This window comes from Aulonocara sp. 'chitande type north' Nkhata Bay, linkage group LG17 (assembly GCF_057382095.1).
Source record: "Aulonocara sp. 'chitande type north' Nkhata Bay isolate Kocher_YH1m ecotype deep benthic linkage group LG17, A_spYH_male_GT1.1, whole genome shotgun sequence".
In the NCBI taxonomy this organism is placed as follows: Eukaryota; Metazoa; Chordata; class Actinopteri; order Cichliformes; family Cichlidae; genus Aulonocara; species Aulonocara sp. 'chitande type north' Nkhata Bay.
This window is the reverse complement of record NC_141360.1, coordinates 41144245-41156265: the sequence shown is the minus strand read 5'-3', so window position 1 is coordinate 41156265 and position 12021 is coordinate 41144245. Positions and strand designations below refer to the sequence as shown.

Sequence of the window (12021 nt, the reverse complement as noted above, 5' to 3'; positions counted from 1 at the left end):
AATATTTTTTTATTGCTAAAATGGAAAAATGACCAAATGAAGACTGAACAACGTAAATACTAAAGATAAAGAATTTATGGAGATTTAGTTTGATGCTCCGAGATGTTCTTGGTTACTGAGCTTCTTTCTGACGCCACCCAGGAGGTCGTGTGTTCATGTAAACTGTGATAAGACAAAGGAAACAACAATAAACATGACAAAGCATCAAACCACAGCACGATTATGAAACATAACTTCTGCTGCAACCAGTTTTATTATACTTACAGTAACTAAAACTAAACTAATAAAATTACTAGGTATGATGAAACATTTTAGTTAGCCAGTTAAAAAAATATCTGCAAAATTAAACCAACAAAATAATGTTGTGACCTGTTGAAACCATTTAAAATAAAGTGAATGCATACAGCAGGGATGTCCAACTCGGGAGCTGCTGTCCTGCAGCTTTCAGATGCATCCCTGCTCCAACACAGCTCAATCAGATGGATGGATTATCTGTTCAGCATGTCATCAAGTTTGGCAAAAGCCTGATAACAAACCATTCATTGGATGCAGATGTGTTGGAACAAGGATGCATCTAAAAGCTGCAGGACAGCAGCTCTCGAGGACGAGTTGGAATCCTTTGGTTTACAGGAAATAGTCTCAGTTTGAGTCTTTGTAGTTTTGGCGAAACACAACAAACCTGACGAGGCTTTGGTACAGATGCTTTAAGACTTGTGACATTTAGATTTATGTGAGTGACGTGCTTTCACAAAGGGTTGTGTTTTTATGGAAATATCAAATTATTTAGCCTATATTTCCTAAATCTGTGTAATAATTAAAAAGAGAAAAATAACAACTAAAAACTAAAAACTAAATTCAAACTAAATATTTTAATCAATAAAAACGAGACTGAAAGCAAAACAACTCCTGAAACTAAATGAAGGTAAAGAGGATTTAAAACAGAAGGACAAAATTATAAAATAAATACAAAATAATTAAAAAATTCTAAACCAATATAAGACTCTTTACAACTACAAATAGTAACAATGTAGCAAAGTATTAACATTTACATAGTTCATGGTAACAGCAGCTGAATGTCTACATACTTGCTTCTGAGGCCACATTTTCATCCTCGTCACTGTGGAGAGAAGATTTACTTAACAGTTAACATCCTACTGTGTGAAAACAGAACATAATTATCACCATAGATAAATGTCATCTATAATAAATTGAAATTCATTTACAACAAACAGTTTTATCACTGATAACAGATGAATATAAACTAACGATGTTGGATGCGTGGCCTTTACCTCCTACGCTTTCTGAGCTTCCTGTAGCACACGCAGGCCGCCAGAAGCAGAGCGGCGGATATGAGGAAGATCAAAAAACCAATGACAGCTTTGTCATTGTCTGAAAACAGGTTCAAACAATATCAAACAGTGGCTTTAATATTCAAGATACAAAGAAGTCATGTTACCCAGCAGAGTAAAGATATTTATACTTTATTTCATTGTGTGAACAGTACAGCGAGTGCTGGCTTTGGCTTCACTTTCAACTTGTCTGTTAAAAACAGACACCTGTGTGTGTGTGTGTGTGTGTGTGTGTGTGTGTGTGTGTGTGTGTGTGTGTGTGTGTGTGTGTGTGTGTGTGTGTGTGTGTGTGTGTATATAAACTGATTTATCCAACAAACTGTGTCATTGAATTCATACTTACAGCGAGTATCAGCTGTTCCTCTGCCCGGTTGGCTTTCAAAGTATCCGTTGAAAACAGTCACCTATAAATACAGATGTTTCAGATGTTCATTCATAAGAAATGACACCATTAAAATAAAGCAGCCATAAAATAATCATATACTTAAAAGTAGGATGATACAAACCTCCACTCTGTATGCTGTAGAGTAGCTCAGATCCTTGAATTCAAACTTACAAACTGTTTCATTCTGTGGTTTGTTTTCACCACCAGGATGAAGACGTGCTATGAATCTTCTATATTTGTCTGGTCCTCTAATCTTGTCTCCACGCTTACACTCTACTTTAATCACATTATTCTCCGGCACAGTTACAGTCACTGTAGACGGCCCGTCGGGTACTGTAAGGAAATGAAAACAGGGATCATAGTTTTAAGATTCATTTTTATGTCCATCAGCAACGAGACAAAACATGTGAAAGTAAACATGTTTATGTTTGCAATGTTAAAACGATTCATAATAGAAATTAATTATTAATTATTGAAGAATTAATTTATCATTTTGTTTTCATGGAGCCCAGCTTACATTTAATGTACAGATATGTAACTTTAAAAAACAGAAAACATGTGAATGAACTTCAGTTATCTCTTATCATTAAACACATTTTCCCTCCAGAATAATATGAACGAGTAAAGAAAATTAACAAACACATTTCTATAAGTCCCAGAGAACAAGAGTCTGAGTCAGCGCTGCTTAAACGACTGAACGTCATAATTACTGTCACGTTTCTTCACTGATGACTCAGCATGTTTTAATGTTCACTGTAAAGTTTCAGAGAGTCGGATTTAGTTGATATGAGGGATACTCTCTGTTTCATGGCATTTATCTTAAAATATATCTAAATCACATTAATTATAATCAGGACTGTCACACTGAAAAACACATTTGTTTCCAATCTTTCACTAAAATAAATGAGCTCGAGTTTATTCTTCTTCATGAAAACATCATTTTGTAACTTTATTTTCTGCTGTTCACCACCAAAGTCTTCATGTTGTGTTTTAGAAGGATATTAATAAAAATAAAGCTAAACAAAGTTTGATTTTGATCAATTAAAGGTTCAGCTTTGTTATGAAGTGTAATTCTGAATATTTAGTTTGGTAACTTACCTCCAGGGGCAGTTCTCAGTGTAACTTCCCTTTTATTGGAAACCGTCTTGCTGTTGTATTTGGGTTGGACTCCACAGGTATAATCAGTGAATGCTTCGAGTCCAGTAAAATCACACGTTCCTCTGTCAGACTGAGGCTTTGGGATTCCTGTGATTCCTGTAACATAATGTTCATGAACTCTTTGTGGTTTAAATCAGCAGGTCCAGCTAAAGAGACTTCAGGTGACTTTGACCTGCTGGCTTTAGTAAACACGACAACGACATGAGCAGCAGACTGAACATAACAGGTTGGAGATCTGAGTATAAGATAAGAATGCAGTGACATATCGTTATTTTGGATCATACTTCATGTGTTTAGTGATGGGGGTTAAATGTCAAGCAGTTATATTTAGTAAATTATTAGCTCAAAATATAAACACTTCTATATATTTTAATGATCAAATAAGCAGATCTTTTGTTAACAATAAACAAAAACAAAACTAATACATTTTAATATAAGATATTTATAAAGTGTAAGTGAATCCAAATGATTGGACTTACCTTTTTTATCACAACTGCAGTCATATGAAAAATTGTGAAGGACACCATTACATTTCTTACTGGTTGTTTTCCAGCTCAGTTTAATGGAAGTATTGGTTTTTTTATTCTCCAAGTTTATTGTAAGATCTGTTGAAACAAACAGTAACAGTGCAGCAGCTGTTAGTTTGTGGCACTTCAAACTATCTGAGGAGGAAAAGCTTCATCCCTCTGAGGTAAGTTAAATATCAACACACCACAGTCAGTGTTAAGGTGGACGGGTGGAGTTGTGTAAACTGTGGGGATGTTGTTGATGAAGATCAGACCAGTACAGCGGTAGTTTCTGAAGGGATCCAGCTCAGACAGCGGTTTGTTCGTTTGACCAGGTTTGTCTTTTTCTGACGAGAAACAAAGACGACATCATTTTTTGTACCACAGTGCATGCAGCAGTTCATCTTTGGTTTTATATTCAAATGCAGAATACAAAATAAAACAAATTCACAAAGAGCACAAACACTCAGTCCTCTGACAGCAGAAGAGCTTTCAGATCAAACATACTTACAGTGAAGCGGATGTTTCACTTACCTGAACAAGTGTAATACACTGTGATATTTTTACACTCTTTGATCGTTGGTAACGTTGGCTGTATCACTGCAGGAAGTCCAGTGGAACCATTTTGCTGTATTTCAGTTAAATTATATAAATCTGTGGAAAAAAACATCATTGAATTATCTTCCTATTATAAGCATATGAGTTTTAATGTAAAGGTAATTTTTCTTGTACAAACCAACAATGATGTTTTTGGTGATATCAAATGAAGTATTCACACAGGTTTCTGAAGTGAAGGTTATTTCATAATCAGAGCAGATGTCATTAGTTTGGACACACAATGTATTACTGTCACTACTGGACTTATTAACTGAAGTTATATTTGGTGGTAATTTTAACGAGCTGATGTTCCACTGGCTCTGGTAGCAAATATGTCCATTTATGCTGCTTTGCCCTGTAATGTCCGTCTCACCTGAAACACACAAATGATGCACAAATATATTTGATATTAAGTTTGTTAAACTACAAGAAGGCAAAACACAAAAAATATGAATTATTTGTACTCACTCATTTCTTTTGTTTTAGTTTTATTTCCAGTGGAGGTACACTTGATTATTTTATTGCCATAATTGTATAAAACTTGATGCTCATATTCAGTACAGGGCTTCAGGCGTTGGCTCTTGTGTTGAGTAGAGTGAGTAAAGTCGACCCTCTCTTCAATCACTCGTCGACCTCCTTCAGTAATACTGATGTTGTAGTCACCAGGGGGGAAGTTCATCACATTAATCTGCAGTCCAAACTCGATGGGTGTGACAGTGTAGGAACCTGAGCACGAAATCAAATCGATTGTTACATTTTGTTCATGAACATCAATCAGCTGCTGAAATGTTTCATCTCAGTCAGTTTGTTCATGCAGATGTTGACCACAGTCCAGCGTTGGCTAAAACTAAAACACAATCTTTACACTCGATAGAAAAATAAACTTTCACTAAGTAAGAAACGCTCGACAGCATCACTAGTGTTTGAAAGCAGACGACATATTATCTTTAAACTGACACTCACACTTTGGAGGCTCAGGAGTCGTCTCGGTGGCTGAAACGATGCATTCAAATGAGATCAGAAAAGAACAAAATTATTAGTTTGTGATTATGCAGCATGAATGTACAACAGCTCAGAGCACCTTACAGGTACTTGTAACTCAGCAGCGCCGTGTTCTTTGCTTATATTCACATCAATGTCATCACAGGCCTGTATAATAAAGAAACGGCCAACCTTCAGTGGTAGCTGTCACTGTGGTGCCTGTAGGTGAGGCCTGAGAGTCAGATGAGTTGCTGGGTGGAGTGGGTGTGAGTGAGGTCTCATTTGAGGTGCTTGCAGGAGGAGCTCTGGTTGCTGTGTGAGAGCAGGCTGGAGGTCAACTTCAGGCAGAAATACCTAACAGCTAGCAGACTGGTTGTACCTGACACGATGCTAAACTACAAATGTAGCATTTTATCACACAGCTGTGCCAATAATCCATGAAACTATAAACTCTGAATACATTACCAGACATGGCAGTTGAATTCACTGATGGACTAACTACTGTAGCATTTGTGGTCGTGCGTGGAAGTGAGGCTGTTGAAGTGGCTACTATGGGATATGTGGTCATGCGTGGAGGTGAGACGTCAGACGACGTGGCTACTGTAGGACTGGTGGAAATGCGTGGAGGTGAGGAGGAGGCTGTTGAAGTGGCTACTGTAGCATTTGTAGCCGTGCGTGGAGGTGAGGAGGCTGAAACAATTTTCATTCCAAGAAAAAGAAATCAGCATGACGTAAAGATGTTTGCTGTAACTGTAGCAAATGTAAAATGTTCTCACTGTAACATTTTCACTCTAACAGTCGTGTTTCATGTTGTTAGAAAGATGCTGTGCTACTTGTCACTGCTATCCCATTTCCTATGCTAGAAAACAAATGATTGTTTTAAAAAACAAACAAGATGATCCAAGGATAAGAAGTCACAACTTAGTGTAAACGATGGATCAATGAGTAATATTAAAAATGTTTCCAGAAACATGTTTTACAGAGCTCTAAGGAGCTTGGAAAGAAAAGCATCTGGACTTCTTTAAGTCCAGTTCCTCAGTTCTAAGAGCGACTGGTGGAGAGTCCCAGATTTAAACCCAGTGGGAGTTTCTCCCCACAGAGGGACAAAAGGACCCCCTGATGATCCTCTAATCACATGAGCCGAGGTGTGAAACTGGGTGTGGGTCACAATCATCCAGGGTTTCGGGTGAGCTAGTTGTGAAACCTGGCCCCACCCTATCATGTGATTTCCTGAGGTCAGATGGCCCAGGATGTGAGTGGCGTTAAGGCGTCTGGGGAGGATCTCAAAACTGGATTATAGATGGCAGAGAGTTGGTGTCGTAAACCCCGCCTCTGTTCAAAGATGGTCGCTCACAGTGGACATAGATGCTTCTTTCACTCCTCTTTCAAACCATCTGTCCTCTCTGTCCAAAATGTGAACATTGGCATCCTCGAAAGAGTGACCTTTATCCTTAAGATGCAGATGGACTGCTGAGTCTTGTCCTGTGGAGGTGGCTCTTCTGTGTTGTGCCATGCGCTTGTGAAGTGGCTGTTTGGTCTCTCCGATGTAGAGGTCTGAGCATTCCTCGCTGCACTGTACAGCATACACCACAGCGTTAAAGTGCACAGTGAAGGAATCCACTTCTTGTGTTTTGATTTTGACCCAGGTGTCGTCCACATATCTGTACCAGTGGTTGGGTACTCTTCCTTTGAAAGAGCCAAGAGCCTTCCTTTCCACTTCCTCCATGTAAAGGTTGCTACAATAGGTGACACGGGGGAGTCCATGGCGCAGCCATGTTTTTATCTGTAGAAACCCTCGTTGTATTTGAAATATGTAGTGGTGAGGCAGAGGTCTAACAGTGTGCAGATCTGATTGGGTGTGAAGTTGGTCCTGTCCTCCAAGGAGCTGTCTTCTTGTAGTCGTTTTCTGACAGTCTCCACGGCCTCCGTGGTGGGTTTGCAGGTGAAGAGAGAGACTACATCAAAGGACACCATGGTTTCATCTGGATCCAGGGTAAGTTTCTGGACCTTGTCGGTGAAGTCGGTGGAGTTCTTGATGTGGTGTGGGGTGTTCCCCACGAGAGGTGCCAGGATGGTAGCAAGAAGTCCAGACAATTTTCTTTCCAAGCTCCTCAGACTGCGATGACCTGGATGACTGCGAACTTTCACAGACAAGACTAACTGTTGTTTTTTACTTTCACTGATGACAGCAGAGTTTATGATTCACGTGTTGGATAATCAGAGACTTTGTGTTACACGTTACTTACATGCAAATTTGATCTAAATCCCAACAACAGAGAGCTGCTGCTCTGATTTAACTGTTATGCTCTAATTTTTCCAGACTCACGTGCTTGAACTCAAAATTAAATTACAAGGAAACTGGTCTAAAGTCAAATTCAATGTGCAGGGACTTCAGGCAAAAGAAAGTATGGAAAAGATACATTATGTGCAAAGCTATGAGTTATTACATGTAATTGTATTTAATTATAATATGAGCAAAGAGAGCCTGCCCACATTAAGGGTCTATACCCAGATTCATGGCATGTAGCTAGAGTTGCACCAGCGTGTTAGTCTGCTTTAGTGCAGCTTACAAACAGACTGTCTTTGTCCCAGTATTTTGAATTTTGTGTTGCTCTTGTAGTTTATTTTGTTTTCAGGTTGAAGTCCTGTATTTGTTAGTACTTCTTTGTGTCTCTGAGTTTTAATTATTTATATTTCCAGTCCTTGGATCTTTCTTGCATAGTTCCCTTTTTGTGTCCAGTATGTTCCCAGTCTCAGTCAGTCTCTTGTCAGTGTCCCCGTGTTTGATATGAGTCACGTCTCCGTATCTGTCTGGTCTCGCTGCGTTTCCTCTCCATGGCTGGTCTTGTATTCTCTGTCTTGTCAAGTTAATACATTTGTAGTCCAGTCCCTCTGTTTTCTCCCTACATGTTCCTGCATCCATCTCTCTGTGTTGTCTCTCCAATCTGACATATCGCCACGTGTATTTATCCCCAGTCTCAATGTCAACTTCACATGTCTTAATCCAGCGCTCCCCAACCTTTCTTTGCACCACGGACCAGTTTAATGTCAGACAATATTTTCACGGCCTTTAAGGTGTCGCGGATAAATACAACGAAATGATACGACCAAGACAAAAACTTTTGTAAATATGATCATAAACGCAAATTCACTGTGTAATTCTGTAACTTAGCAGCGTCCTCTTGAAATGTACCAACAACACTGAGAGCAACATCCTCCTCTCTGCTCCTTAATGCTCTCTGGTCGCTATGGTAACACGTAAATATTTCTTTCAAAATAAGACGCACAACTACAACACGGGAAACCGAGTTAACGATAAAAACCCTGAAAACCAGCAATTTCACACCTGAGCCTCAACTCTCGCGGCCCGGTACCAAACGACTCCAGTCCGTGGCCCGGGGGCTGGGGACCGCTGTCTTAATCTGAGGATCATTGTGTTACTTCCTGTTTTGTTTTGATAGTCTCGTGTGTGATGTTTTCCTTCCTCTGTCTTTATACTTATGATTCAGTGCAGCTGCGTTCCCACGTGTCTCCACGTCCCTTAATCGTCCTCCTGTGTGTATAATGTCTGTTTGCCTCTGTTTGAGTCGTGTTGCCCCTCATTGTGTGTGTGATTTCTGTCAGTCAGCTCATATATATATAAGTACATAAATTGTATAACATAAAATACATTGGCACTCACGTAGGAGCAGTGTAGGGACTAAGGTATTATTAAGTAACGCGTTACAGTAACTACGTTATTATTGTGGTAACGAGCACGGTAACTAGTTATTATGCCAAAACCAGGAACGCGTTACTTGTTACCAGTGTTGGGGAGTAACGGAATACATGTACCGCCGTTACGTATTTAAAATACAAAATATGAGTAACTGTATTCCGTTACAGTTACCGTTTAAAAAGGTGGTATTTAGAATACAGTTACTTTGTTGAAATAAATGGATTACACTGCGGTACTTTCCTGTTTCATATTGTCGCGGGTCAGGACTGTTTGGTTTTGTTTGACAGCTACGCTCTGTTGTTCCAGGCGGCAGCGTTACAGTTGCCATGGTTACAGGGCGACACTCTCTCTCTCTCTCTCTGCGACTGTGTGTTTCCTGGGTGAGAGAGCGCCTTTTGTTGTTGTTGTTGTTGTGCTAAGCTAACAGGCAGAATGCTACAGGTATAGCTCTAAAGAATGTAGCATCATGGGCAGTGTAGTCCGTGTTGCAGGGAGAATGGACTGCCATACACGTTATGTGTCTGTGAGCGCGAGGAGGGAGAAAAAGGAGAGTCAAAAAGTACGAATTATCATCGAGCAGAAACGGGAGCTGGAAGCATGTAAATGTAATAATAACCACTGCAGCCAAGAAGAGAGCCTGACGAGCCCAGTTGTAAGTAAGCTATTAAGACTCGACTGTACGCCGTGTTCGTGTTTTCCTCCGACACTTACTTAAGTTCTAAAGTTCCGTTGGAGCAGTCTTTCAACACCTCTCTCTGTCTCTTGCAAGCAGAGTTGACCCACACAACAAAGTAAAGATATTTTTCGGCTATGAGCCCGACACGGAACCCGTATTAGTCAGAGGTCCCTTTACTAAGGTTCGGAGCCGTGGACCTTCAGTAATAGTTATAAATCACACAGCAATAGTACATTCATGTAGTTGTAAAATGAATGATAATATGTTAAGTAATCCAAAGTATTCAGAATACGTTACTCTCATTGAGTAACGTAACGGAATACGTTACAGAATACATTTTAGGGCATGTATTCTGTATTCTGTAATGGAATACATTTTAAAAGTAACCTTCCCAACACTGCTTGTTACTGGGATTTAGATAGACTCGTTACTCGTTACTTCGTGTGGTGGCATCGCGGAGCTTCCACAGATTCAGTAACATTAGCAAGTGGTGGAAGCCAGCAGGTGGATGAGGGAAAGCGGAGGCAGGAGGAGGAGAGACCCGAGGCGGCCGCCGGTCCGAGTATCAGGTGAACTGAACTTCAGGTAAGAAGTTATGACCTGCAGTCTATCTGGGTCAGATATAAACCAAGTGTAGGTGGAGTTTATTTTCGTTGACTTTTTACAGTCAGTTACAATAACTCGTACTGCGTATTAGCTAGCATGACGGAGTTTCTATACAGCTGGGTGGGTGCTATGATGTTACTGATGTTGAACTTTATTTTATTCACAAGGTTAGTTAGTAGAGTTTCCAACCGTCCCCTAAAAAAACAGAATCGTCTCATATTCAGAGAAAATATTACGCGTTTCGTGTTGAGCTGAGAAGGAACACAGTTTGTCCCGGACTTCAGCTAGGATAGAAAACACACAAAGCTGGATTTATTCAGTCTTTGCTGCACAGCTGCCTCTTCTCTCATTCTCCCTCTCTCTCCTGTTGCTACTTCAATCATGAAACTGATCAGTGATCAGCTGATCGTCTCTCTTGTTTGTTTATCGCTCACTTTGCGCCAGAAAGAGGAAACCAGCAGATGTCGCGCTAAACAACAGCAGCACGTTTAAGCTTGATCAGCTGTTGTTAGAATTTATTTAATATTAATTTCTAGTATCAGCTGATGTTTGCCGGAGCCACAGCTGTAAAGCTGCTGGTCATGATGTTGGTTTGGTGGCGATCGTGGCTCAAGAGTTGGGAGTTCGCCTTGTAATTGGAAGGTTGCTGGTTCGAGCCCCGGCTTGGACAGTCTCGGTCGTTGTGTCCTTGGGCGAGACACTTCACCCGTTGCCTACTGGTGGTGGTCAGAGGGCCCGGTGGCGCCAGTGTCCGGCAGCCTCGCCTCTGTCAGTGCGCCCCAGGGTGGCTGTGGCTACAATGTAGCTGCCATCACCAGTGTGTGGATGAATGGGTGGATGACTGGATATGTAAAGCGCTTTGGGGTCCTTAGGGACTAGAAAAGCGCTATATAAATACAGGCCATTTACCATTTATGTGGTGAGAGGGAAACATGAAGATGAAACCAGGAGATGTCCTTACTGAACCATCAGAGCTGTGATGGAGAAACAGGTTTACCTTTTAGGTGACATAGATGAGTTGAAGTTATGAACTGTTTCTGAGAGACAAATAACACCAGGATCCTTTTCTAAGCAGCTGACAGCTGGTAACTGTGCAGGGGCGGGTCTAGCAAAGTGTTGCCAGGGGGGCAGGTAGGGCATTAACAGGGAGAGGGGGGCACAAAGAAATACTTTCTTATTCTCATTTCTAATGTCTAGCTTTTAAGAAATTATCTGAATCTTACAACAAACGATTGATAGGTTGATGCATATATACCATCAGAACAGTGAACATCACTGTCACAACAGTGTTTGTTTTCATTCAAAGGCTTTATGAGTTTTCGTATAATGGCGGCCGGTCTCTAGTCAAAATCCCCATGATTTTCTGTCCCAGTCCAGCCCTGTATGCAGCTCATCTGCAGTCTGGTGTTTCCTACATCTTCCTATTCAGAAGGCAGAATTTCCGAGTTCTGAGTACAATCGAAAACACCACGACTGCAGTTTTTGTGTTGGATGTAAAAGGCGCACATGACGCTGTGACGTAGGCTAGAATCATGGCGGCGGGCAACGACGGTCCAGGCGTGGGATTTCTCTCATGGAAATATGCACATTATCTTTTCCTTTCTATTGGTAGGTGGCACAGTGCACCGTGGCAAGTAAGCAAGCTAGAAGACTGGCAAAGTTATGGAAGCAACACATTAACAAGAGAAGTCTGAATAAAACCAAAGTTACTTTCCCTAGTAGCTAGTTACTTTGAAAGTAACGAGTAACTTGAAGTAACTGAGTTACTTTTGATGGAAGTAACTAGTAATGTAACTAAGTTACTAATTTAAAGTAACTTACCCAACACTGCGTAGGAGTGAATGGTGGTAGAACCACCTGGAATTAACATGAAATGTAAAGATAAATATATTTTGGTCATGAAAGCATTTTATATGCAGAAAAAACAAACATATAAAAGCATTATTAATGATGTTGCATGAAGACAATGAAACGAGATAAACTAAATAACACGAAAAAATACATTGGCACTGACTTGTATTTTCTTGAACTGAAATTACAAGAGA

General features: G+C 40.3%; 1 protein-coding gene across 1 annotated transcript in view; it reads right to left on the bottom strand.

The window, feature by feature from the left end:
- LOC147310653 (uncharacterized) overlaps positions 1-8955 on the bottom strand; it is a 9280-nt gene extending 325 nt beyond the window's left edge. The window contains exons 1-14 of the mRNA XM_086269555.1: positions 5442-8955; positions 5169-5288; positions 4959-4988; positions 4464-4721; positions 4135-4368; positions 3933-4052; positions 3605-3745; positions 3372-3497; positions 2833-2988; positions 1856-2067; positions 1693-1753; positions 1290-1389; positions 1086-1117; positions 1-162 (exon numbers count right to left, since the gene is read on the bottom strand). The exon at positions 1-162 is cut by the window's left edge and continues 325 nt beyond it. Coding sequence (XP_086125681.1) covers positions 113-162; positions 1086-1117; positions 1290-1389; positions 1693-1753; positions 1856-2067; positions 2833-2988; positions 3372-3497; positions 3605-3745; positions 3933-4052; positions 4135-4368; positions 4464-4721; positions 4959-4988; positions 5169-5288; positions 5442-5682 — 1881 coding nt within the window. The 5' untranslated portion in view covers positions 5683-8955 and the 3' untranslated portion in view covers positions 1-112. The remainder of the gene's footprint in view (positions 163-1085; positions 1118-1289; positions 1390-1692; positions 1754-1855; positions 2068-2832; positions 2989-3371; positions 3498-3604; positions 3746-3932; positions 4053-4134; positions 4369-4463; positions 4722-4958; positions 4989-5168; positions 5289-5441) is intronic.
- Between the last annotated feature and the right edge of the window lie 3066 nt (positions 8956-12021).